Genomic DNA, 25,265 nt, shown 5'->3' on the forward strand with positions numbered 1-25,265 from the left:
GTAATCTCTTGAGCCTTGTGTTTTGTTTTCTGAGCCTGGACCTTTTAGTGCGGCGGGAAGAAAGGACATGGCCCTTTTCAACTTGAAAATGGTTCCAATTACTTTTGCTGCTCAAACACTGGAAGGGCTGCACTCAGGCTTGAAGCCAAAGCGCCCTGCCGCTGACCCAGAGATCACAGGGCCCAGGTGCTGCGGCTGGGAAGGAGCAAAGATAAATCCTATGAGCTAGGATGAGGGATTGCGCTTTAGCCGCCAGAAGCCCAGCAAAGAAGCCAGCACATCTCGCATGGCTCCCAGGCTCGGGCCGGAACGTTGCGCTGCCGGAACGTTTGTACGCGAGCTTTCCGGAACTCGGAGCGCTTGGATGCTGCACGGCGGCTGGCCAGAGCCGGTTGCCAGGGCGACGCCTGCGAAGATGGCGGCTGCGTCTCCGTTGGATTTCGACAGCGGCAAAGCTGAGAGGTGAAGGCCAATGTCCTTGCGGCCTCTTTTCCTAAAGATGTGAAGAGGGTGCCCCCGGGATCTGGCTCCTGACGTTCTTGAACAGCTAGGGAAACAGGCCCAAGCAGTGTGTCGTGTGCGTGTGTGTGTGTGTGTGTGTGTGTGTCCCGCGGTCAGTGCTGGAGCCTGGACTTGGACCCCCAGTTCGGGGCTCCCCACACACCTCCCTCTCAGAGACCGGCTCCCTCCCTGGGTACTCGCTCTCCAACTCTTTCCCTCCTCTCCCAGCAATGAAGCCAGTTCGAAATGGCTGGATGCGCACTACGACCCCCTGGCCAACATCCACACCTTTTCCGCCTGCCTGGGTGAGTCTGGGGCTGCTGTCCCGGTTCTGGGGAGATGAGTTGTCAGATGACGGTTCTGTAGTGAAGCCGCTGGGCTGATGCCCTGGCTTATGGCTCTTTTGTGTTTTCCAGCGCTGGCAGATTTGCATGGGGACGGGGAGTACAAGGTACGGTATCACCCGCGCAGAAAGAGAACTGGGGGCGGGGGGGGGGGGGGGGGGAAGAGGGGGGAGCGCGGAAATACCAGAATTGACATGTCCCGATGGCCCCAAAGAAGCTTAGCATAATCTGGGTAGAATTCATGAGTACTCTGAAATAGCACATTTAGTGTTAATTTTTTAAAATTGATTTTAGAGAGGAAGGGAAGGGAGAGAGAGAGAGAAACATCAATGATGAGAATCATTGATTGGCTGCCTCCCGCAGGCCTCACACTGGGGATTGAACCTGCAACCTAGGCATGTGCCCTTGACCGGAATCGAACCTGGGACCCTTCAGTCCGCAGGCTGATTCCCTATCCATTGAGCCATGCCGGCCAGGCTAGTGTTAAATTTTATCTTTATGCAGAAGGTGAAGAGGTCCCATAGATGTCATAATACAGAATGCAGAAAGTAAAGCAGAACAATTGCTGCTGGGCATTTTGCTAAGACAAAGCCTCTTAGTTTTGTTAATTCTTTGCTGGAAGGGCAGGCACCTCCCTTGGCTGGTTGTGAGGGGTGAATCTGGAGGGGAAGTAGAAGGGAATTGAAGGGACTTTTATGTTTATCAAAAGGACATCAATCTTAAGATTAGCCATGAGCTGATAATGGATGAAGCTGGGTAATGGTTCATTATATGAGTCTGTCTACTTTTGTCTGTGACTGAAATTTTTCCATAATAAAAAGGTTGAAATTTAATTTTAAACATAAAGATAGCCTGTTGACCCATGAACCAAGAAGCCTGGGTTGTGGGCTCGATCCCCAGTAGGGGGCATGCAGTAGGCAGCCAATCAATGATTCTCTCAACATTGATGTTTCTGTCTCCCTCTCCCTTCTTCTCTGAAATAAATTTTAACAATGTATATATATTTAAAAATAAATACATAAACATAAAGGTAAATAAAATGTAAACATAGAAATAAATAATTTTAAAGGCACAGGTTTTCAATTTAATTTATTTATTTAGCTTTCACCCCAGAACTTCTTTTTTTAGAGAGAGAGAAGGGAAGGGAGAGAGAAAGAGAAACATTGATTGGTTGCCTCCCGTACATGCCCCGATAGGATGGAACCCGTGACCTCAGTGTATGGGACAATGCTCCAACCAACTGAGCCACACTGGTCGGGGCTAGACACAGGTGTTTTTGGTTTTTTTAAAGGTTGGAAAATATATTGGGCTAAAGAAAGGAAGTTAACATATATTAAGTATCCATTTCTGGACTAGACCCTCTTTGAGGCATTTTTACATACCAAGATATTATTGATCCCCATCTTGTTAATGGGGAAATGGATTCAGAGAGGCTAAGTTTACTGAGTTTGTAGAAAGCAGCAGACCTGGGCCTGTCAGATTCCAAGTTATTTATTTGTTCCACTATATAGCTCAACCTTTGTCCTGGGCAGTGAACCCACAATGGGCGCATTAGGTGGGCAGCTCAAGGATACATGGAAAGTGCGGTAGGATTTGCTGCCTTTTGACCCCAAATTCCTATATGTAATGCATTCAACAATTCAACAAGCATACAGTGAACCCCTACTGTGTGTCAGCCATTGTGCAGACAGTAAACTCAGAAATGAATCAGTATACAGTCTGGAGGAGATACAGACTGAACACCTAGTGTGTGCTTGGCATTGAGTTTACAGCAGTTAAGTATGGAGAAATCTGACCCACTAACAAATGTAAAATGTTAAATGCTTTGGTGTGATGCCTTTTTTAATGACTAGTTTGCTTACTGTTGATTCCCAACATCTAACCCAGTGCCTGGCACAAATTAGGTACTTGATAAATATTTGTGGGGTAAATGATGGGTGCTAAAATAGAACATATGGAAAGTATTGTGGGAGCACCAATGAGGGCATAATGAAAGCTATCTGGAGGCACCAGGAGGCAGTAACATGTGAACTAGGTTTTGAAGGATGAATGAAGTATATGAAAAACGCACAGAAGAGAGGAGGGGAAAGCAACCCAGCATCACAAGCAGAGGCACAGAGGCTTGGAAGTTCACAGCACACTTGGAAAGAGGAATTTTGGAGTTAGAAGTTGAGGCCAATGTAAAATAGTAGTTAAGGCCACTGGCTTTGGATTCAGACACATTAGGTTCCAGTTCCAGGTCTACCACATACGAGCTGTGTGAACATTTACGTAATAGCGCTAAGCCACAGCTTTCTCATTTGTGACGTGGGGCTAATAATAACACCTACCTCATATGGTGTTGAGAAGATTAAATGGAATTCCTGGCGTGGCTCCTGGTGCACTGTGCATGCTCGGAATCCAGACGTTCTGTGGCAGTCCCCATTCTGGCTGGAGCATAGCATGGATGCGAAGGTGATGGTAAACAAGTTGGGAACTAGATCGGAGGGGCCTTGAAGGCCTCGTCAGGAGAATGGGCTTGCATGGCAGCTGCAGTGGCATGGAGTATGGGTTGGAGGGTGAAAAATGAAGACTGGCCCTGACTCGGTTGGAGCATCATCCTGTATACCAAAAGGTTGTGGGTTCAATTCCCAATCAGGGCACATACCCAGGTTGCAGGTTCGATTCCAGGTTGGGGCACGTGTGGGGGGATGGCCAATTGGTGTTTCTCTCTCTCATTCTCTTTTTCTCTTCCTTCCTCTCTAAACACATCCTCGGATGAGAATTAAAGAATAACAACAAAAAAACAGACTGAAGAGCTTGGTTTTGGTCTCTGCATCCACAGAGCACATTCTGCTCTGCATGCTGCTTCCTTAGCTCTGTTCCCATTCGGAAGTCAGGCGTCAGAAGCCCGGAGTTTCCAGTGCCCCACTGACCTCGGCCAGTGTCCCAGTGTCTAGAATAGTGCCTGGCAGGGAGCAGGCCCTGAAATGTTTACTGAATGAATAATGCAAACATCAGCTGCCACCTACTCCTCACTAGGACTCACCATGTTCTGTAGTTCATGATCTCATTTGATTTTTGCTACAAGTGTCATGAAATTGCTAGACCCATTTTGCTGGTGGGAAAACAGGCACAGGAAGTTTAAGCAACTTCCCCAAGATCACAGAGCTGGCAAGCTTTATCGCAGAGCATTTCCTATTGGGTGGGAGTGAATGAATGAGCACCAGCAAAAGGACTGAGCCCAAGAAGAGGGTCCGGGGCAAGGTCTTTAGGCTCTGAGCCTGGAGTAAGCCAGCCTCTCTTTACAGCTGGTGGTGGGGGACCTTGGCCCGGGCGGGCAGCAGCCCCGCCTGAAGGTGCTCAAAGGACCCAGAGTACTGACTGAAAGCCCACTGCCCGAGCTACCGGCCGCGGCTGCCACCTTCCTCAAGGACCAGCATGAGCCCCGAACACCAGCTCTGGCACTTGCTTCAGGCCCTTGCGTGTATGTGTATAAGAATCTTAGGCCCTACTTCAAGTTCAGCCTGCCCCAGTTGCCTGCAAACCCCCTAGAAGAAGATCTTTGGAACCAAGCCAAAGAGGTAAGTGATATGGGGCATGGGAACAAGAAGGCAAAGATGGCAGCCACTGGGGCATCCTCCTTCTCTGCTGGGCTCTGGAGTTCACAGGCTTTCCCTCCTTCCTATGCTATTATAGGACCGGATCGACCCCGTGACCCTGAAGGAGATGCTGGAAGACATCCGGTGAGAGCCCACCTCCTCTTCCTCCACCTCCCACCCCGCCCTCCTCTCCGACTCTTTCATCCCAGAGCTCTTGGTCTAACCCCGGGGCTCTGTTCCTCAACTAAACCTGCCATGATTGCCCCTCCCTTCACAGGGAGAAGGCAGAGGTGCCGTTGTCTGTACAGTCGCTCAGGTAAGGGCCCTCTGAGGGCCTGGGCTCCGGAAGCCCCAGGGGGCAGTGAGTGGCTGAGCGGCCTGTGGACAGCCAGGCCCAGGGTGCGCAGCTGCATGTTCTCTCCAGGTTTCTGCAGCTGGAGCTGAGCGAAATGGAGGCGTTTGTGAACCAGCACAAGTCCAAGGCCATCAGACGTCAGGTAATGCCCCTTGTCTTCATTTCTCCATTAAAAATATGGATAATTTTTTTAAAACCACCAACATCAGAGGTAAATTCTACAACCAGACCTGACTAGTTTCATTTTGCAGTTTCCCTTCCAATCCTGCCACATAGATATGGTCACAAAGCGGCAGGGCCTTCTGCATTTCCAGTTAAGTGACAGCTTTGGCTTGACCTGTAGTTATATAACTTTATAGCGCTTTCATTGTCTTGAGGGTAAAGGTAATATATTCTCATTAGAGAACATTTGGAAAATAAAAGTATAAAGGAGAAATAGAAATGACGAGTCTCACTACCTGAGGTACTTGCTCTTCTTGGTTTGGTACATTTCCTTCATAAATACACTTTTCTATCCTGCTTCCCTTGAGTAACATGACATATTTTGAACATTAAATAATTTAAGAACTATGGTTTTAGAGGCCCCTGGATTATTTAATTGATTTTTCATTAAGTCATTTAGTGTTTATATAACTAGTCACATGCAAGTCATTGGACAAGAAATGTGTCCCTTTTATTCACTTCATAGTTTTTTTCTTAGTTACACTTTTAATTGCTTTGTTGATGAACCTATTCACTGATGAACTCTATTGGCTCCTGACCTGGGGGCTGACCCTTAGTCCAGGGACAGACTCCCAGAGCTGTTCTCTGCATTTTAAAAAAGCCTCATGGGAGCCATGAGGTCACTTGAGCCAAACATGTTGACCAACACAGTCCTCAGCCATTGGCTAGTCTTAGACCAATTCTGTGAGAAGCATGTTCTCTCCTGCTGATCAGCAGCTCAGATCCACAGCTGTCAATATCTTTGAGTACTTCTAAAACCAGGAAGTGAATTGTTGCTCAAAAGATGCAGTTTTGGGGCAGAGGGCAAGCTTTCTAAGTGTGTCATGGGTACATGATTGGGAGCCACTAAGTTCCATACTTCTGTAACCTTTCTCCTTCCACCAGCTTTTAATCTTAAAGATAATCACACGGCCCTAGCCGGTTTGGCTCAGTGGATAGAGCGTCGGCCTGAAGACTGAAGGGTCCCGGGTTCGATTCCGGTCAAGGGCACATGCCCGGGTTGTGAGCTCGACCCTCAGTAGGGGGCGTGCAGGAGGCAGCTGATCAATGATTCCCTCTCATCATTAATGTTTCTATCCTTCCCTCTCCCTTCCTCTCTGAAATCAATAAAAATATATTGGGGGGGGAAAGATAATCACACAGTGAGCAGCTTTATTCAAAGAAACACTTGGTCCTGCTGAAATATTTCCATAGGAGAAATTCCTAAAAAGGGGGTCATCCCCTTCTCTTTTGTTTTCTCTCCGATCACAATTACAAAGGAACATGTGCCCACTGTAGAAATTACAGACAAGCACACTGAGAAATTAAATAGCACCCATGAGCTTGTTGTCCAGAGATAACCAGTGTTAATATTTAAGGCTTTAGCCTTTCAGCATGTTTTTCTATTCATTTTTAAAAACTGAGATTATACTAATGTAACTTTTTACCTATTTTTTCTCTTAATACATTAGAAGTATTCTCCCTATCTTTGAATCTTCTTTTAAAATGTGATTTTTTAAATGACTGCATGGTTTAGGATCCTATGGATAGTTCATAACTGACTTAGACAATCTTCTTTTGTTAGAAAGTTAGGTTTGTTGCACTAAACACCTTTGTACATAAATCTTCTTTTGCCTCTCTGATTCTCTTCCTCCTGTTTTACCCTCTTCCTTCCTTCCTGTGGTGTCTTGGGGTGAATGGGGGGAATGGTGTGTGGGAATCCAGGGTGACCTGTGGAGTCCTTCTGCAGACAGTCATCACCACCATGACCACCTTAAAGAAGAACCTGGCTGACGAAGATGCTGTGTCATGCTTGGTGCTGGGCACCGAGAACAAGGAGCTCCTGGTGCTGGACCCGGAGGCCTTCACCACTTTGGCCACGGTCAGTGTGGGGCCTGAAACAGCACACCTGAGGCCCAGCTGCATTCCCTCCCTCTGTCCCCCCACACCTCCTGCTCCTAGTTCTTGGTAATACATGAAAAATTATAAAATATAGATAAGCATAAAGAAAAAATACATAAAGAAATCCCACCACTCACAGACATTTACCATTAAAGTTTCATCATTGCCTTTCCTGACATTTTCATATTTAGACATAGATATATAACTATATATATATTTTTTTTTTTCTTTTACAAAAACGGCCTTGTGGTACAGGATCGTATAACTTGCTCTTTTCACGTAGCAGTAGCTCATCAATGTCTTTCCACATCTATATAAAACCACGTCCTCCTTTTCAAAGGCCTCACAGTATCCATTTTATAGATTCACAACATTTATTTACCCGTCACCTATTGTGGGTTTAAGTTGTTTTCCAATAATAGTTTTCACTATTAACACCTCTGCAGTAGGCATTCTTGCCCAAATGTCTTTGCATGCTTGTCTAAACATTTCCTTAGGCTGCATTCCTAGAAGAGGCGTAGTTTAGTCAAAGGCTTGTGCTACATGTTGGTCAGTTTCCCTCCGGAAAAATTGTACGAGTTTAAACTGACCAGCTGGGTATGCGTGAGGAAGTTGGGATTTCAGATAAAGAGGAGTCGGTCCCTTCAAGGTAGGGAAGGACTGGGGCTCCAGAGAGATGGGATGTTTGAGCCTCTTCTTCGCAGATGAACCTACCCAGCGTCCCCGTCTTCCTGGAGGTTTCTGGCCAGTTCGATGTGGAGTTCCGGCTGGCCGCTGCCTGCCGCAATGGGAACATCTACATCCTGAGAAGGTAGCCACACGTGGTCTCGGGCCAGAGAGAACATCTCAGATACCTGGCAGTTTCTGGGGTTTGCAAGATAAGCAGGGGCCTTGGGGCTGGAATTGGGGAATGGAAAGAGCTGAGACGTGCACATAGGAGGCTGAACCAGGAGCACAGCGGGTATCTGGAGGCTTGTGTGATGAGTTTGGTGAAGTGAAAGACCAGCTGGGTGGCTGAAGCACATAAGCAATGCAATCAGAAATTGGAAGAAATAAAAATAGTTTCTCATATTTGTTAAATTGTTTTATAGGTATGAGACACTTTACAGTGGGTAGTTTGATATTCCTTACAGTTCATTTTTTTTAATTAGATGTTTTTGAGCACCTACTTAAGCATTGTATAAGGTTTTGATAAACAAAATGAACATCGTTCCTACCCTTATGGGAAGATAGATATTAAAGTCAACAAACCAAGATAATATTGTGAATTGGATACATGCAGTCGAGGGAAAAATACAGGCTCAATGGGAAAAAAATAATGGGGTCAAGGTGGTCAGCAAATGCCTGTCTGTGGAAATGTCGAAGGTGAAGAAGGGGCCAGTTTTTCACAAAGTGCAGGAAGAGTGTTGTAGGCAGAGAGAACCTAAGAACCTCAGGTGGGGAAGACACTGGCATGTGCTGCTCAAGCGAGGTGGGCGAGGAGGAGGGTGGGCAGAGAGGGTGAGGAGGAGGGTGGGCAGAAACGACGTGAAGATCAGGGTGGCTCATGCAGGACCCATTAGGATGTGGTCAAGATTTTGGGTTTTATCTGAAGTCTAGTGGAAAGCTGCTGCGGGATTTTACTCAGAAGAATGACATGATCCATTTACACATTTAAAAGATTACTCTGCTGGTTGGAGGGTAGATTGGCAGGAGGCCCAGGGACCGGTGGGAGGGTCTCAGCAGGGACATGACGTTGGCCCAGACTTGGTGATGAAGAAAATGGGCCATAGCCTGTGATTGGTAGGCAGGAACTACCCCTACTTTCTGGGTAAGAGAAACAGATTCAGCCCTAGCCGGTTTGGCTCAGTGGATAGAGTGTCAGCCTGTGGACTGAAGGGTCCCGGGTTCGATTCCAGTCAAGGGCACATGCCTGGGGTTGCGGGCTTGATCCCCAGTAGGGGGCGTGTGGAAGGCAGCCGATCAATGATTCTCTCTCATCGATGTTTCCATCTCTCCCTCTCCCTTCCTCTCAGAAATCAATAACACTATATTTTTTAAAAGAGAGAGAAAGAGATTCAGAGGTCAGGACATGGAAGCAGTGCAATTATACAACAACTCCGAGCTATTCTGTTAAATTACCAAAGTGCCTAAGTCCACTCGCACTACATCTGGCTCCACTCACTGTAAACGGTCAATTGCCAGGTCATCACACAGATCCCTGTAGTGAAGGTGGGAGGGAGGCCAGGAAGGAGGACACACTTCATGTTCCTCAAGGTCACACAGCTATTAAGAGGTACAGGTGGGAAGAATACCATGGTCCTCTGCTTTGGGGCCCAGGTTCCTTCCAGGATAGTCTGTGGGGCTTAGAAAGAGGAGGGTGAGCCAGGGAGAGAGAGGGTTTCCCTGGGCTGGGAGAGTCTCTCTGCTCCACAGAGACTCCCAGTGCCCCAAGTACTGCATCGAGCTGAGCGCCCAGCCTGTGGGGCTTGTCCAGGTCCACAAGGTCCTGGTGGTGGGCAGCAACCAAGACAGCCTGCATGGCTTCACCCACAAGGTATGGCCTCCGGGCAAGCACTCACCCCCACCCCTCCATGCATGTCTCCCAGGTCCCCTTCCCAGCAATTCTAGCCACCCCCTCTGTCCATTCTAACCCCTAAGACCCATGCAGACACCTGGCTATTCCCTCCCAGGGTAAGAGGCTATGGACGGTGCAGATGCCTGCAGCCATCCTGACCATGAACCTCCTGGAGCAGCATTCCCGGGGCCTGCAAGCCGTCATGGCCGGGCTAGCCAATGGAGAGGTCCGCATTTACCATGACAAGACCCTGCTCAATGTCATCCGCACCCCGGTGAGCCCTGACTCCTTGCCTCACTCCCACCTCGAGGGCAGCTTAGCTGCCTCCTGATTCCACTCTATCCACTGCCCTTGACTTTTAATGCATTTCAAAAACATTTGTTCAAAAACATTTGTTGAGCACTTCATATGCACAACTCATTGTATTGAGGGTATAAAACAATGCTAGACCCTTGCCTTCAGGGAGCTTAGTATCCAAGGTGACAGCCAGACAAAGACAACTGAATCAAATAAAAGGCAGACAGATGCCAAGTGCTGAAAAAGCAGAGCAGGCTGAGTATCGGCGGTAGACAAATGGGGATGGAACTCAGGGATGAGAGGCGCGCGTGCTCTTGGTGAGGGAAGCCAGGGAGTTTGATGAATTGGGAATAGAGTTTTTCCAACACTAAGTTGTGAGTCATTAAATCAATTTAATGGGTCACAACCAGCAACATCAAATCCGGTGTATATCACAAGTGGAACTTGTGTGTGTGTGAATGTGTAAGGTGTCCTATGCCACAATAGAAGATTTGAGGGCAGGTGTTGTGTGGGTTGGGAGAAGGTAAAGAGTAAAGAGTTGACAGAAAAGGTGGGCTAGAGTCACATGTGGAAGGGGGGCAGGGAGTACAAGAGCCATGGGAGGTTTTCTAGAAGAGAGTCAACATGATCATGTTGGTTTTGAGAGGCAGCAGAGGCAGCTGTGAAGGACAGACGGGGAGAAAGACTGTTCTGGGAGCCTGTTAGGAAGCTGACCCCACAAGCCCAGGGCTGTTTAGTCTGGAACGATAGCCGTGGCAGAGAGGCGGAGGGAGATGAGAACAGAGGAGCTATTTCAGAAGCAGCACTGCCCAGGCCTCGCCTTTCATCTCACCTGTTATGGCATCTCTGGGGACCCCCAACCTTACCCCTCTCCCGCAGTCTTGCTCTCCTCTCCAAGGTATTTTCCTAAATAAACTCGAGTGTCTGCACCGTAGGATGCAGTGACCAGCCTTTGCTTTGGCCGCTTCGGGAGGGAAGATAACACCCTCATCATGACTACGCGAGGTGAGGGGCGTCGGACCTGGCAAGGGGGTTCGAGTTGGGAATGAAGGGAACAGGCCGGATCCTGGGAAGGAGAGAAGGTGGACGTGAGGACGTGGGTGTGGAAAGCAAGGCTGGCAGACACAGGACAGCTCCTCAGCGGTTTGACTTGGTGACCTCAGGGCCAGGCCCTGGGCTGGATTGTGTCTCCGGTTCACCCAGCATCCCCAGCGCCTGCCACACCAGGAACATCAAAGTGCTCCACAAGTAACTGAAATGAATGAAATAACTAATGGTAGGAGGGTGTTTAGACAGACTTCACCCCTTCCAGAAACGCAGTCTCAGCAGCAAGGCAGACATGTACAGAGATGAGGCGGATGGTTTGGGGAGGAGAGATGGGAATGTAGTGTGACTGGGGAAGTCACGTCTGTTTCTGGCTGTCCACTTCCCTAGGTGGTGGCCTGATCATCAAGATCCTGAAGCGCACAGCAGTGTTTGTGGAGGGGGGAGGGGAGCTGGGCCCCCCACCAGCCCAGGCCACAAAACTCAGCGTGCCCCGAAAGACTCGGCTTTATGTGGACCAGACGCTGCGAGAGCGGGAGGCCGGCACTGGTGAGACTCAGGCCAGGCTCTTCCTCTTCCTCTGCTGCTCTGAATTCAAGCAGCATCCGCCAGGGAGCTGTGGGTGTGGGGCAGGGATGCCGAGTGGCCAGAGGGAGGCTGGAAAGGCCGTCGGAGCCTGCTTCGAAAGGGCCAGGAACGCAAAGCTAAGATGTTTTTGTTTAAGTTAGTGGGAGCTGGGAAAGATGTGAAGCAGAAAAATGCAGTAACTCAACCAGCTCTGCCTTAACAAGGGATCTGGCTTGCAGTTTAAAGGTAAATTAGAGGATAAAGAAAATAACTAACAGACTATTGTAGCCTAGAGAACCGAAGAAAAGCAATTGGTATATTAAAGAAATAATTAGGAAGTTCTCAAAGGTGACAAGTGTAAAATATTCAGAAATCAATAGCTTTTGTGTATACCAACAATAACCAGTTAGAAAATATGGTGGAAAGTTTCCATCCACAATGGCAAGGAAATCTCTAGAAATAAACTGAAGAAGATGTACAAAATCCAATAAAGGAGATTATAAAACTGCTCTCATGAACATCAGAGGCCACATGAATGACGAGATTTACCAAGTCTCAGGGTGGCAAGTCCTAAGGTAAGGTGGATTAATGAACAGCTTCCAGAATTAATCGAGAGACCTAGAGAAGTAACAGCGCAGCCCCCTGGGATTTGTTTTGAGGACCTGACCAAATGATTCTAACCGTAACGCTGAGAAATTTGGAGACAGTGGGAATGAGGGGACTTAGCCGATCACTGAACCTGTAGGAATTCACAGCTGTGATACCAATAGGGGAATTGATACCGATCAATGGCACATTTAGGAAGTCCAGAAACAGGCCCTTGTTTATGTGGAAAGTTAGTGTACGTTAAAGGTATTGTTTCAAATTAGTGGGGAAAGAAGACACTGTCCACAAAATGTAATTAGAATAACTTGCTTCTAGAAAAAAAATTCAGAACTCTACCTCATAGCAAACACAATGTTCTGGGAAAATTAAAAATAAAACTGTTAAAGTACGAAAGGAAAAGGAAAGATTACTAGATGAGATAACATAAAGACGTAAAACTTGTGAATGGTAAGAAAGCACCTCATAAAGTCAAGGACAGAGGGCAGACCAAGTGCTAAATCTGGAGAGACCACAGGAGTGCCGCGAGGGTGGGCTCTGGAGCTGGCTCTGAAGACGAGTCATCGATCTTGACAAATGACTAGAGTGAGGGGTGCACCTGGGTGACTTGAGGGGCGGGATGCCGTGGCGGAGGTAGGGAAATGAGCTTGGTGTCTGCATCACTGAATTTGAGGGGTTGATGGTGCGTCCAGGTGCAGGTGACCGTTAGGCAGTTAGAAGCAGGAGGCTGCCCCAGGTGCTGAGCTGCTGGAGACGCCCTGTCAAGTGTGGACATGGGCCGGGCCCTGAGGTGGGCACCGAAGACCCAGCAGGCACGCGTCCCTCACAGTTGTTCCTCTTTGGAGTGGTCACGGCCAGGGACGGACATGGGTTGTCCATGGGAGGAAGACAGAGGAGAAGAGGACCAAGGACAAGACTCCAGGGAACACCAGTGCTTATGATGGAATGGAAACAGCCAGCAAAGGACCCTGAGATTGTGCGGGCAGCGACGTGGTAGAACCAGGAAGAGGAAGCAGGAAATAGTCCAGCATCCAGTGTCATCAGAAGGCTGGACTGGTGGCCCTTGGCCCTCCTTTTCCCCACATCCCCAGCTTCTGCAGACCCTGCCCCCTGTACCTTCGTCTTGCACTCTCCCCACCCCCTGCCCCCATCCCCACCTCCCCTCCCCACCTCCAGCGTCAGCCCTCTGTGTGTCTCCTCAGCCATGCACCGGACCTTCCAGACCGACCTGTACCTGCTGCGCCTCCGGGCCGCCCGTGCCTACGTGCAGGCCCTCGAGTCCAGCCTGAGCCCCGTGTCTGCGACAGCCCGGGAGCCACTCAAACTACATGCTGTGGTGAGCACCCAGGTGTCGGGGACGTCAGCAGCCTAAGGGCCAGAAAGGCAGAGATCGGGGTGGGTGGGAGCCCTGCAGCCCCAGAGCCAATTCCAAGTCAACTAGGCCCCGTGCCCCTTCTCACCTTCCCACAGGCCCAGGGACCAAGTCTCATGTCCTCCCCTGTGAGAGCGTGCTCACCTTCTCTCCTGGGCTGCCTCTGCCCCGTGCTGGCCACACAGGGACACACTCTCCAGCTCCCTCATCCCAAGTTGTGCTCAGAAAAGCCCCAGACTTGGGGCAGGGCACACCACTCCTTGCCTTGGGATTTTTCTTCCCAGGAGCCTGGAGGGAGTCCTCCCGCTATGGTACCGGGAAGAAAGCTGTTCATTCAGTAACTGCCTGGGGCTTGCACCCGCAGAGGAGGAGCCCACACACCCACGCACAGTGGCCTTAAGCTCATCAGGGCTCCAACCAGCTCTCAGTAGGTCCCTGGGGGGTGCCATCTCCCAACTGGGCTTCTGACCTCTCTTTCCCTAAAGAAAGTGGATAGATAGAGAGAGGAAGAAGCTACAGAGCAACCGAGGGTAAGAGGGAGGAAAATGAAACCATTTCGGCCACCGCAGGATGAGAGGGGAGGTGGGCCAAGCTCTAGGAAGAGGGGCAGGGGCAGTGGTGAGGACTCGGGTGGGAGCTTCGACTTGTATCCCGAGGCCAGCTCTGCCTCTGACCCAACTTGCCAAGTGGCCTCTCTCAAACCTCTTCCTGGCCCTGGGCCTTTGCTGATTCCTATACCCACTGGAGCCAACCTTCTGGGCATTTCGAGAGGCAGATGGACAGTGAGCTAGAACAGCTGGAGGAGGATGACTTGAGGACACTGATGAGGAAGCAGGGCCAGGGAACACCGTGTCCCACGCCCAAGGCCGCTAGGTCTACCCACTCCACCCTCTCCATAGGTTCAAGGCCTGGGCCCCACCTTTAAGCTCACACTGCACCTGCAGAACACCTCGACAGCCCGGCCCATCCTGGGGCTGCTGATCTGCTTCCTGTACAACGAGGCGCTCTATGCCCTGCCCAGGGCCTTCTTCAAGGTACTTGACAGCCTCCTGAGACATGGAAAGGTGGGGAGCGGGGGGCTGATTAAATGCCCACAGAGCCTCCACCCGGTCGGAGGTGAGGGCTGGCAGGGGCTGCAGCCAGAGGTTAGGCTAGGGCACAACAGGGCCTCCGGGGAGAGCACCCAAGACCTGCCTCAGCTGCCCTACTCCCAGCCTGCGAGAGTCTCAGAGCCACGCAGCCGGTGCTGGAGAACAGCCATGCCAGGCCCTCCTGTGCCTCTCCCAGAAGCCTGTTGGTCCTGCAGCAGCTCTGGGAGCCTGTCTGCCTCAAGGAGAATCTTCCGGAGTGAAGGTCCTGGTTTTCCCCTGGCATGAGGGCTGATTTCCTAACGTCTTTGTCCCCAAACTTAGGTTCCCTTGTTGGTGCCAGGGCTCAGCTACCCCCTGGAGACCTTTGTGGAGAGTCTCAGTGACAAGGGCATCTCAGACATTATCAAGGTAGGTGGCCATTGGTACTGCCTGGGGAGGACAGCGGGAGGGCTGTCCCCAGGTGGCTGCCGGCCGGGGGTGGGTACCTGCACAGTGGCCTGTCATTAGGGCCAGTGCAGACCAGGCCAGGCTTGGCCGAGCAGGGAGGAAGGGCTCCAGGGGGCAGGACCCTACTGCCATGAGCACCTCCTCCACAGGTGCTAGTGCTTCGAGAAGGCCAGAGCGCACCCCTGCTGAGTGCCCATATCAACATGCCTGTGAGCGAGGGGCTGGCAGCTGCCTGACCCCTGGACTGGTATTAAAGCCCCTGCGGAATTGGACCAGGAAGATCCAGCCCCTTTCACTGAGCTGGGCAGAGGCAGTGGCCCAGCCTGCTCCCCGCGCAGCAGGTGCTGGGCCACAGCTTCCCTCTCCCCTCCTAAGCCCCCCGTGCTCACCATCCGACCGCTGGTGACCTACAGCAGCAGGTCAGTGACAACCCAGGAGGTTCGGCGCCTTTCCTCTCAGGAAGGTGTAGGCACCGGCTCACTGGGCTCCTGCTGCTCCTCTGTCCTCCCCACTTTCCTCCAGAAACCACACCCAAGCCCAGAGGAAGAGCTCTGACACAGTCAAGGTGAGATGAGGGGCACGGCCGCCTTCTCTTTTGCCGCTCCCCTTAGGCACAGCGCCCATTGCTGCAGCTGGCCCAGCCAGAGGTGGCTGGGGCCTGGCCTGGCACAATCAAAGGCTTTACTGGGTGAGACTGAACCCCCTGTTGCTCCCTGGGGTTCCTGAGGCTTAGCTGCTGCCAGTTCAGCTTGAAGCAAAACATATGCTCTGATCTCCCCTCGTGAGCTGAGCAGGGGGCCCCTTCTTTCTATTCGGGGGCCCAGAATATAGCTGCCTCCCCACAGGGGGCTTTTCTGAAATCTTGGGCTCAGTCAAGGTCTCAGGCCTGTGATGCTCCATGCAGAGGGCATGGGGTGAAGACCACACAGACCCTGCTCCTGACGGGATGCTTGGGTCCAGAATGTACACTCAGGAGAGGAAGGCTCAGGTAGACGGAGCAGAGAGGGTGCTGGGGGGAACAGAGGGGCATTTCTGGGGCTCTGGGGAGGTGGCACAGGAGGCAGAAGCCCAGAATTGCCGATCAAGATGCGCTTCAATGCCCTAGAGCCCAGAGCAGCCATGTGAGTGGAAAGTTCACCTGGCAGTGGCCATAGTGTGAGGGAGTTTGCTGGAAAGGCATGGACCAGAGGCTCGAGTGAGTCAGAAGGCTGAACAAAGGCACAGGTTCAGCCCACAAGAACCAGAGACCCACAGTCCCAGCCCTCGGTGCCTCACAGCCCTAGCCAGTCTGCCTGGCCACCTCTCAGCATTCTTGGGGGGCCACTCCTGAGACAGGAGCCCCACTCCCAGAGGACCTACATCTTCCCTTCTCTGAGCAGGAGCAGCCGATGTGTGGCGACAGCTCAGGGTTGTAACCCAATCCCGGGGGACCTTAGTTCCCCTTGTGTAAATGAGGCAGTTTGACCGGATTCCGCTCTAAAATGCTATGAGCTCAATAAATAAATAAAATAAAAATAAAATAAAATGCTATGAGCTCGGCAGCCCCTCTAGAGGAAGTGAGGAGTCGGCTCCAGAAAAGGGGATACTTGACAGGAATAACTGCAGAGACTTTGCCCTGAGGCCGAGGGCCCCAAGCTGACAGCCACTGCCAGGCAACAGCCTCTGTGCCCAAGACACAGTGAGGGACTGGGTGACAGCCACAGCCACCCCCTCCCCGAGGAATGCATTCTGGGGCCACGATATTTTGAATTTAATTAAGAAAGGTCCGCCGCTTGCATCTATAGACGCTATGGCGTACAAATGGTTAAGACAAGCAAGCGGTCTAGACAAAGAAGAGCCCATCCCCCTCTTCTCTGTACAGTCCACACTCGCAGACATGGACCGACTGGGAGAGGACGGTGAAGGGTTCTGGATCAAAGCAACTGATGCGCAGGGGAACACGCAGGAGGTTTCACCTGGAAATGGACAGACGGGGAGAGGGCGTTGGGGGCACAGCAGGGTCACTGTCAGAGGCTTAGCTTAACCTGAAGAGCTTTCTCAGGGAGCTTATCCGACAAGGAGGGCCTGCCCTAGAACGTGTAGCCCCTTGTCACTGGCGCTGTGTCCTCCGGGCTGGGCTATCACTGCTCGGGTGGCTGTGTTGAACCAGATGACCTTACAGTCCCTCTCACCCCAGTGAAGTGATGAACTGTGTGAACTCAAAACAAAAAGGTCTGCTCTGGGTTCTCATAGCTATTCATGATGAAAGCGGAGAAACTGCTCCTAGGCCCAGCAACCAACGTGAGTTTATATGATGGACTACCATGTGCTGTTACTAAAAACACATGAACTGCGGTGATGTGTAAATGAAGCAAGCAGCAGTGCGCGGGACCCGGGAAATTGTGTACATTAAGGAGGAGAGTTGGTGCCTGTAAAAAGAATATTTATCTAAAAACATGGACCTACATAGTACTATGGAATTAGACCATAAGAAGAAAAGAGCGTCTCCCCACCCCAGCACTGCTCCCCTGCTAGTCACTTGCAGTTATCTTAGCTATTTATTTTTGTAACTTGCTTACACTGGTCTTGTTTGATTTGTGGATCTCAGACACTATCTGTTGGCTCCCTTTCCTAACAGATGAGGGACACCATCCCTTCCTTGTCTTTCCAGTTTGTAGGTGAATCAATATTCAGTTTGGATTACAATTTATATTATTATGTGGAAATTATTCACTGTGAACCAAGAATTGGGCTATAATTAAATTACCTTTTGAGTACTGGTACCTTTTGTTTTTCATGGAATTAATAATTACCTTGTTTTTTCCCTTTGCTTAGTTTTCTGTGCTAATTCTCCCCCTGCTGGGTCTGACTATTCCTTTTTACTGAACACTTGCCTCCATCCGGGGGCAGGGAGGCTGGAGGGCTCCAGAGCTGCTGCAGAGCACGTCTCCTGGTTCCCTTTGCTGTGCCCTGGGCCAGCACCCAATTCCTGGGCCCCGTGTCTTCCTCCTCCATCATTCTGTACCCTCATCTGGTGAAGCATATCCACAGGTACTTTCTTTAAAAAGCCACTAGCGTTAACATTTTTAAGGCACTATTTGTCTGAAATTTTCTCTTTTTAAAAAATATCTTTTTATTGATTTTGGAGAGGGAGAAATAGAAATATCAATGATGAGAGAGAATCATTGATTTGCTGCCTCCTCCCCCACCCCCAATCCCCCGGGGATTGAGCCCCCAACCTGGGCATGTGCCCTGACTGGGAATCGAACCGTGACCTCCTGGTTCCTAGGTCAGTACTCAACCACTGAGCCACGCCAGCCAGGCTGAAATTTTCTTTATTCAATTCATACATATACGTGATAGTTTGGGTTGTAAAATTTGAAGTTGAGAATCATTTTCATGCAAGAACATCATCTTTAGGCAGTGCTCCCATTAATTTTTATTTTTGTAAAAAAATAAATTGCTGTTGAGAAGTCCCATGCTCCGTTTGCTCCTGACCTCCTCTCTCTGAGGCTCTGAAATGTCAGGACACACCTTACTCTGTGTCATTATTTGTTGTGCCGTGGGTAGCGATGTGCATCCTTCAGTTCTGGAAAATTCCCTCCCATTTTCTCTGTTCTCTCTCGAATTCTGATCAGGCCCGGCATCTGTTAAATCCAGAGAGAACAGGATTGATCCTCTGATTTTCTTCTCTCTTCTCTTATTGTCTTTTCTGTTTTTGAGAGATTTTTATCTTCCAGCTCTTCACTGAAATTACTTTTAAAATGCTATTATTTTCTCAACTCTTTTTGTTCTCTGTTCAATCTTTGATCGTGGTGTCTTTTCAAGGAGCTCAACAACACCATCAATCAACTGTATATAACTGACATCTCTAGACTGCTTCCACTGAGCAGAGCACACATTTTCCTGAAGTTCACATGGACATTCACCAAGAGAGACCACATTCTGAGCCATAGAAAACACATTCACAAACTTAAAAGAATGAAATCATACAATGTCTGCTATCAGATCAAATGGAATTAACTGGAAAATTCAGTTTCATGCAGATGTTGATTTCCCCAAAACTGATCTATAGATTCAGTGGGTTCCATTCACAATCTCAAAGAGGTTTGTACTGTTGGAACTTGATAAGCTGATTCTAAAATCTACATGAAGCACAAGGACCAAGAATAGATCATAGGGGATCATACACAGGGGGGCAAAATAGAAAAATAAATTGTGGTATATTCACAGGGTCACCATACAGCAAGGAGAAGGAATGCCCTACAGCTGCACACATTTAGACAAATCTCAGAAACAATGAGTGAAAAAGCAAGTCACAGAAGAATAAACATGGTACAGTTCCATTTATATAAAATTCAAAACATGCAAAACCAATACAAATGTAATAAAATTACAAAGCAAAGCCAGAGAGTGATTAAGACAGTAGTGTGTCCTCTACCAGGGAGGGGCACCGTAGGGACGTCAAAGGAAATGGTATCCATTTCTTAAGTTGGGTGGGAGCGTGTTGTTTCTCTTTATAAATATTTTCTTGCATCTCCTTTTTAACTTAAAAAAACCTCACACACACACACACACACAAAAGATACTCTGGAGGAGGGGTAAACAGAGGAGGGAACAGGTGGTTGCAGTGCCCATGTCACAGGAGAGCACCCTCCCAAGCAGCATCTGTAGACGTTCACTTCACCCCATTTGTGGTCCTGCCTCTCATCCCTATTCTCTCCCGTGCCCCTGAGACATAAAGCTTATCAAACAGCCCCTCTCCCACCCCAGAAGGGTGGCTGCTTGATTGTCGGGGGTGGGGTGGGCACTGGGGGAGAGGCACCCTAGCTGCTCCTCAGACTGGGTCAGCCCCTCCTGTGTCAGCCCCAGGCCTTGCCTTCCACGTTGCTCATGGAATTCCTGAGCATCTGCAGGTTCTGGGAGGCAACTTGGCTGCCTCTTGGCCCCTCCCTCTGGGAACAGAATTTCATTCTCTACTTCTCTGCCAAGAGAGTAAAGGAACCTCCACTCACTTTCCATCTTTTAAAACTCCAGGCTCTCTGGTCTACTGCTGTCTCCTTCCTATTTTCTTTCTCCTTGTAAACATATATTTTTTCTTTACTATCATTTCAGATTTGAAGAGGAAAGAGGTACATTGATGTGCTTAAAACCTGCCACATTTAATTAGTTACTAGATTTAAATGAAAAGGTTTAGTAAGTAGCTCCTGAACAGTCCCAAGAGGAGTGTAGCCCTGTCAGCACCACCTGTCACAGATGCTTGAAGGAGAAAGCACAAAGATCTGGGTTCAAATCCTGACTCCTCCATTTACTACCTCATGAACTTATCACATCAACTCTCAGAGCCTTAAGTTTTCTACCCACATAATTGCTGTTCAGTGTATCAGGTTAGCTAGAGAGAGGTTCAATGAAATTGTTGATGTGGGAATGCTTCTAACTCTAAAGCAATGAACCTGGGAAAATATTTTAGATGTGCCCTAGCCGGTTTGGCTCAGTGGATAGAGCATCAGCCTGCGGACTGAAGGGTCCTGGATTTAATCCTGGCCAAGGACACACATACTTCAAGTTGCAGGCTCCTCCCTGGCCTGGGCCCTGGTTGGGGCGTGTGCAGGAGGCAACCAATCGATATGTCTCTCTCACATCGATGTTTCTCCCTCTGTCTCCCACTCTCTAAAAATCAATGGGAAAATATTCTTGGGTGAGGAAGAAAAACAGAATTTTAGATGCTCATGCCCTGGATCAATACATGCCACCTTGGCCACTGGTGCTCCCACCCCGACCCCACCACGGCCACAGAGGCAGAGCCCTGGCTCCTCAGGTGTTCAGTGGTTCCCAGACGTGACAATCAGAGGAACCTGAAACAGCAGCCGGGCAACAGTGAGGGACCAGAAACCCATAAAGCTGGAGGGAATCCAAGAACCAAGTGGGCGCTTTATTAATCTGGCAAAGGGGCAGCTAGGTTGGCCATGCAACCCCTTGCCAGACCCTCCACTGCATTCGGGGGCCACTGATACAGACTCACAGGGCCCACGCCCTGGAGACTGAGTCCAAGCTGGGCAGGGGCAAGGCCAAGGATGGGGCTGGAGTTGCTGAAAGCAGACATTAAGTACCAACCTGCCTCTCCTCCTGAGGCCGGGGGTGGGCCTGAAATGAATTATGAGCCCCTTCACCCCTCCTCCCTCCCTGTACAGCTCTGGCTCTTCCTGGAGTCAGGAAGCCACCAGTCCCACATCAGCTGTGGTCTGGAAGGTGATCCCGTCCCCAGGCAACGGGGAGGCCAGAAAGGGCCAGAGCCAGACAAGGATCCAGCGGGGCCCCAGGGCTGCCTGCAGGTTGTGGCAGGGGCCCAGGTCATAGGAGTGCTGGCCCCGCGCCCATTCCCAGGTGGTCTGGCCCCGAAGCAGCAGCATCCCATGGAAGAGCAGCCCAGCCCCGCAGAACAGGGCACCCGCCACACACGTGTCGGTCACGAAGGCCAGCGCGAACTGCGCCAGAGACACTCTGCCTGCAAGGAGAGAGCAGACGGGATCAGGGGGCAGCAGCAGGCCCAGTCCCCCAAAGCCCAGCTCCTGCCCTCCAGCCACCCCCTACCTCCACCATGAAGCAGAGTTCATTCCTCCCCCAGCAAACAGTGAGTCTCTGTTCCCTAGCCGGCCCCTGCTGGGTGATGGGAACACAGCAGTGACCCGGGCAGACACAGTCCTCTACCTTAGGTATGACTTTCATTCATGCATCCCAAATGTTTGAGCACTTCCCATGTGCTGGACATGGTGCCAGGCACCGCAAGTATCAGAATGAACCTCTGACAGAACCTCTGACCTCAGGGAGCTCACAGACATTCATGAGGCCCCTTCTCAGTTACTTAATTACAGCTGGACTATGTGCTACACTGGAAAAGTAGAGCGTCTCTCTGTGGAGGCCTCCCAGGCTTCATCCTGGCCCACAGTCGGTCACAAGTATCTGCTGAACTAAGAACTACAGGACAAGGGTACAGAGGGGACTGTGGGTATAGAGGTCAGGAGGAAGGAGGCAGGGGAGAGAAAGCCCAGAGCATTTGGGGGGCGGGGGATGGGGACAAAGAGTATAGAAGACTAGTGGGGCTTTTATCTTGGGTGGTGACAGAAGAAAGAGGAATAAATGTCATCCAGAACTTGGCCTCTCAATCAACCTCCTGATCCAAGTCTTCCCCTGCCTGTAACTTTCACTGGCTCTCCACTGCCCAGGCAAGTGAGGGCCATCTCTTCACACCAGCATTCAAGGCCTCCACCATCCAGTCCTAACCTACTGTCCTGGCCTTAATTCTCATAATTCCAATCCAATTGCCTTTGCTGCTCCCTGCCCAACATCCAAGGCCTCGATTAGAATGGTCCCCTTTAGAATACTCCCCCAGTGACCTTCCCCCAGTGACCTCCCCAGTCTTTCCTCCTCGGCCAACACCTCCTAGAATCCTTCCCTAATTCTCCCAGGCAGATCTCTGTACCTGTGTTCAAGCACTGTATTTTACCATATCCAGTTGAATACCAGGCTATCCTCACCACCAACCCCAATAAATGATACTGGAACTGGGTCCCCAGGGCATTGCTAGGGACTGCCCACAGCCCCATCTCCCACCCGAATGGCCCACTACTAGGGCCTCTGCCTCTGTGGAGGCCTCCCTGGCTCCCACCTGTGAGCAGCATGAGCCAGGGCAGCAGGAGGAGGGCAGCGGTGTGGAGGGGCGTGTGGGCTTGCAGCAGAGCTGCCAGGGCCGGGCCCAGCAGCACAGAGACGTGGAGCAGGACGCCTGCACCATGAAGCAGCAGGCACAGGAAGGGCCGGTAGTTGTGAAAGCCCACGCAGCGGCCCAGCAGGCGGCAATGGTGATCCCGACGCAGGATGCAGACGCGGCAGGCAGAGCAATGTCCGCTGCGTGGCGGCACCTGGCTCTGGCACTGGTAGCAGTAACTGCAAGGAAGAAGCACAGGGTCAGTTCCCCCAGCAGCTCTGAGTGCCCCGTCTCATGCCTGTGAGCCCGTCCTGGGAAAGCAGAGGTTGCCCTTGCTAAGCCTCAGCTTATTCATAGGTAAATGCAGGCTGAACACCACTTCCCAGCCCTCCCAGTTCTAGCACTGCAGGTCTGAGGTCACTTCCAGCTCTGACATCCTTAGTCCTAAGGCCTTTCTCTGGCTCTAACATCCAGGAGCAAACTTCTGCCTTCCTCCACAGTCACCATGAACTCTCACCTGGATTATGGCAACCTCTTGACTAGTCTTCCTGACTCCACCTTTGCCCCCTCCTAGAGTAGTCTCACCCCAGCAGCTAGACCAGGGGTGGGCAAACTTTTTGACTGGAGGACCACAATGGGTTCTTAAACTGGACCGGAGGGCCGGAACAAAAGCATGGATGGAGTGTTTGTGTGAACTAATATAAATTCAAAGTAAACATTACATAAAAGGGTACGGTCTTTTTTTTTTTTTTTTTAGTTTTATTCATTTCAAATGGGCCGGATCCGGCCTGCAGGCCGTTTTGCCCACGGCTGAGCTAGACTGATCCTTAAAAATCTAAATCATTCCCTAGCTGGTTTTGCTCAAGTGGTTAGAGCGTCAGCCTGCAGACTGAAGGATCTTGGGGTTCGATTCCAGTCAAGGGCACATACCTCTGTTGTAGGCTCAATCCCCAATCCCAGTCAGGGTACGTGCAGGAGGCAACCAATTGATGTGTCTCTCCCACATTGATGTTTCCCTCTCTGTCTCTCCCCCTCCCTTCCACTCTCTAAAAAATTAATGGGGAAAAAAAATCCTTGGATGAAGATTAACAACAACAAAATCTAAGTCATGTCCCTCCTCTGCTCAAAACCTTCCAATAGCACCCTGGCCAGTGTGGCTCAGTTGATTGGAGCATAATCTCATGCATGGAAGGGTCTTGGGTTCCATTCCCAGTCAGGGAACATACCCAGGTTGTGGTTTCGATTCCCAGTCAAGCATATATGGTAGGCAACCGATTGATGTTTCTCTCTCACAGCAATGCTTCTCTCTCTCTTGTCCTCTCTCAGCCTGTCTCTCTAAAATCAATTTTTTAAAAATATATTTTATTGATTTTTTACAGAGAGGAAGGGAGAGGGATTGAGAGTTAGAAACATCGATGAGGGAGAAACACCAATCAGCTGCCTCCTGCACATCCCCAGTACCTGCACACCCCCTACTGGGGATGTGCCCGCAACCAAGGTACATGGCCTTGACTGGAATCGAACCTGGGGCCCTTCAGTCCACAGGCTGACACTCTATCCACTGAGCAAAACCAGCTAGGGCTCTCTAAAATCAATTAACACACACACACACACACACACACACACACACACACACACACATATATCATCAGGTGAGGATTAAAAATAAATCTTAAAAAACAACCCTGCAATGGCTCTCCATCTCACTTCTAGTAAAAAGCAAAGCCTTCAATGTCCTACTAGTTCTTTACATGTCTAATCTCTCTCCTCCCCTTCTCTCACTTCACGTTGGCCACACTGGTCTTCTTGCTGTTCCTGGAACATGCTAAGCACATAACTGCCTCAGAGCCTTTATGTTGTCTGTTCCCTCTGCCTGGAACACTCTTCCCCCAGATTCCCATATGGCTAACTTCCCCACCTTCTTCAAGTCTTTGCTTAAATGCCACCTTCTTAATGAGGCCTACCTTGTCCACCCTATTTAAAACTGCAACTTGCACCCCTTCTACCCTGCTCTACATTTTGTTTCCATACCACCATCTTCTAACATTCTATATAATTTATTTATTATGCCTATAGTTTACCTGGCACATAGTAGGTGCTCAGTAAAATTTGTAAGTGAATAATACTCCTAGCTCTCCCATCCAGGTTCTAAATGAGTTCTCTGGTTCTAACAAGAGGATCCTATAGAATCTGGTTCTAACATCTTCAGGTCCCAAGGCCCCTCCCCCTGTCCAAGGCTCCCGCTACACCGCCGAATCCCGTGCCCCACTCACGCCCAGCCCTGGCCTAGACCGTGGCCGGCCAGCATCACGCCCCGAATGCTGGGATCCGAACACAGGAAGAGACCCACGTTGCCCAGCAGGTTAAGCAGCTGGAAGGCGGCCAGCGCCAGCTGGAAGGCCCGGGCCAGGGGTCCCAGCGGGGGCGGCCCAGGACCCAGCACAAGCACGTAGGCCAGCTCCAGACCCACCGCCGTCGCCCACAGCGCGGTGAGCACGAGGGGCAGCCGCGTGGGCGGCCCGTCCGCACTCCCCACCGCCCTGGGCTGCCCCATGGCCTGGACCCACGCTGTAGGATCCAGAGTACCCCGCCGCTTCCGTATTGGGGCGGGGATAGTGTCAGACGGAAGTCTACCCCGACCAATGGAAGCTCTGGGGGGCGTGGCTGTGAGTTTAGAGTCACTTGGAGTCGCCAGCGGATGCGAAGATGTGATTGGACG

The 25,265-nt window shown here is 50.4% G+C and overlaps 2 protein-coding genes across 2 annotated transcripts; one reads left to right on the forward strand and one right to left on the reverse strand.

The window, feature by feature from the left end:
- Window positions 1–387: 387 nt before the first annotated feature.
- On the forward strand, window positions 388–17,643 carry BBS1 (Bardet-Biedl syndrome 1). The gene is made up of 17 exons (XM_070427585.1): window positions 388–462; window positions 730–806; window positions 918–952; window positions 4,136–4,408; window positions 4,524–4,570; window positions 4,704–4,742; window positions 4,851–4,923; window positions 6,733–6,864; window positions 7,589–7,695; window positions 9,300–9,420; window positions 9,557–9,715; window positions 10,674–10,743; window positions 11,173–11,331; window positions 13,155–13,288; window positions 14,224–14,358; window positions 14,737–14,823; window positions 15,012–17,643. The coding sequence occupies exons 1-17, from the start codon at window positions 416–418 to the stop codon at window positions 15,096–15,098; spliced, it is 1,782 nt and encodes a 593-aa protein (XP_070283686.1). The 5' UTR covers window positions 388–415; the 3' UTR covers window positions 15,099–17,643.
- A 517-nt stretch (window positions 17,644–18,160) lies between these two features.
- On the reverse strand, window positions 18,161–25,138 carry ZDHHC24 (zinc finger DHHC-type containing 24). The gene is made up of 3 exons (XM_070427587.1): window positions 24,820–25,138; window positions 22,508–22,785; window positions 18,161–21,346 (listed from the first exon to the last, which is right to left on the reverse strand). The coding sequence occupies exons 1-3, from the start codon at window positions 25,098–25,100 to the stop codon at window positions 21,051–21,053; spliced, it is 855 nt and encodes a 284-aa protein (XP_070283688.1). The 5' UTR covers window positions 25,101–25,138; the 3' UTR covers window positions 18,161–21,050.
- Window positions 25,139–25,265: the final 127 nt, after the last annotated feature.

Source organism: Myotis yumanensis, unplaced genomic scaffold (genome assembly GCF_028538775.1).
Source record: "Myotis yumanensis isolate MYYU_CA2020_CCGP unplaced genomic scaffold, mMyoYum1.0.hap1 SCAF_10, whole genome shotgun sequence".
Classification (NCBI taxonomy): Eukaryota; Metazoa; Chordata; class Mammalia; order Chiroptera; family Vespertilionidae; genus Myotis; species Myotis yumanensis.

What these genes read in the sequence shown, in the direction of transcription:
- BBS1 (XM_070427585.1), top strand. Translation starts at nt 416, where the DNA reads ATGGCGGCTGCGTCTCCGTTGGATTTCGACAGCGGCAAAGCTGAGAG. An exon ending in ATGGGGACGGGGAGTACAAG is followed by an intron (nt 953 to 4,135) that starts GTACGGTATCAC and finishes CTCTCTTTACAG; the next exon opens with CTGGTGGTGGGGGACCTTGG. An exon ending in AGAGCGGGAGGCCGGCACTG is followed by an intron (nt 11,332 to 13,154) that starts GTGAGACTCAGG and finishes GTGTCTCCTCAG; the next exon opens with CCATGCACCGGACCTTCCAG.
- ZDHHC24 (XM_070427587.1), bottom strand. Translation starts at nt 25,100, where the DNA reads ATGGGGCAGCCCAGGGCGGTGGGGAGTGCGGACGGGCCGCCCACGCGG. An exon ending in GGTCTAGGCCAGGGCTGGGC is followed by an intron (nt 22,786 to 24,819) that starts GTGAGTGGGGCA and finishes TCTTCCTTGCAG; the next exon opens with TTACTGCTACCAGTGCCAGA. An exon ending in CTGGCTCATGCTGCTCACAG is followed by an intron (nt 21,347 to 22,507) that starts GTGGGAGCCAGG and finishes CTCTCCTTGCAG; the next exon opens with GCAGAGTGTCTCTGGCGCAG.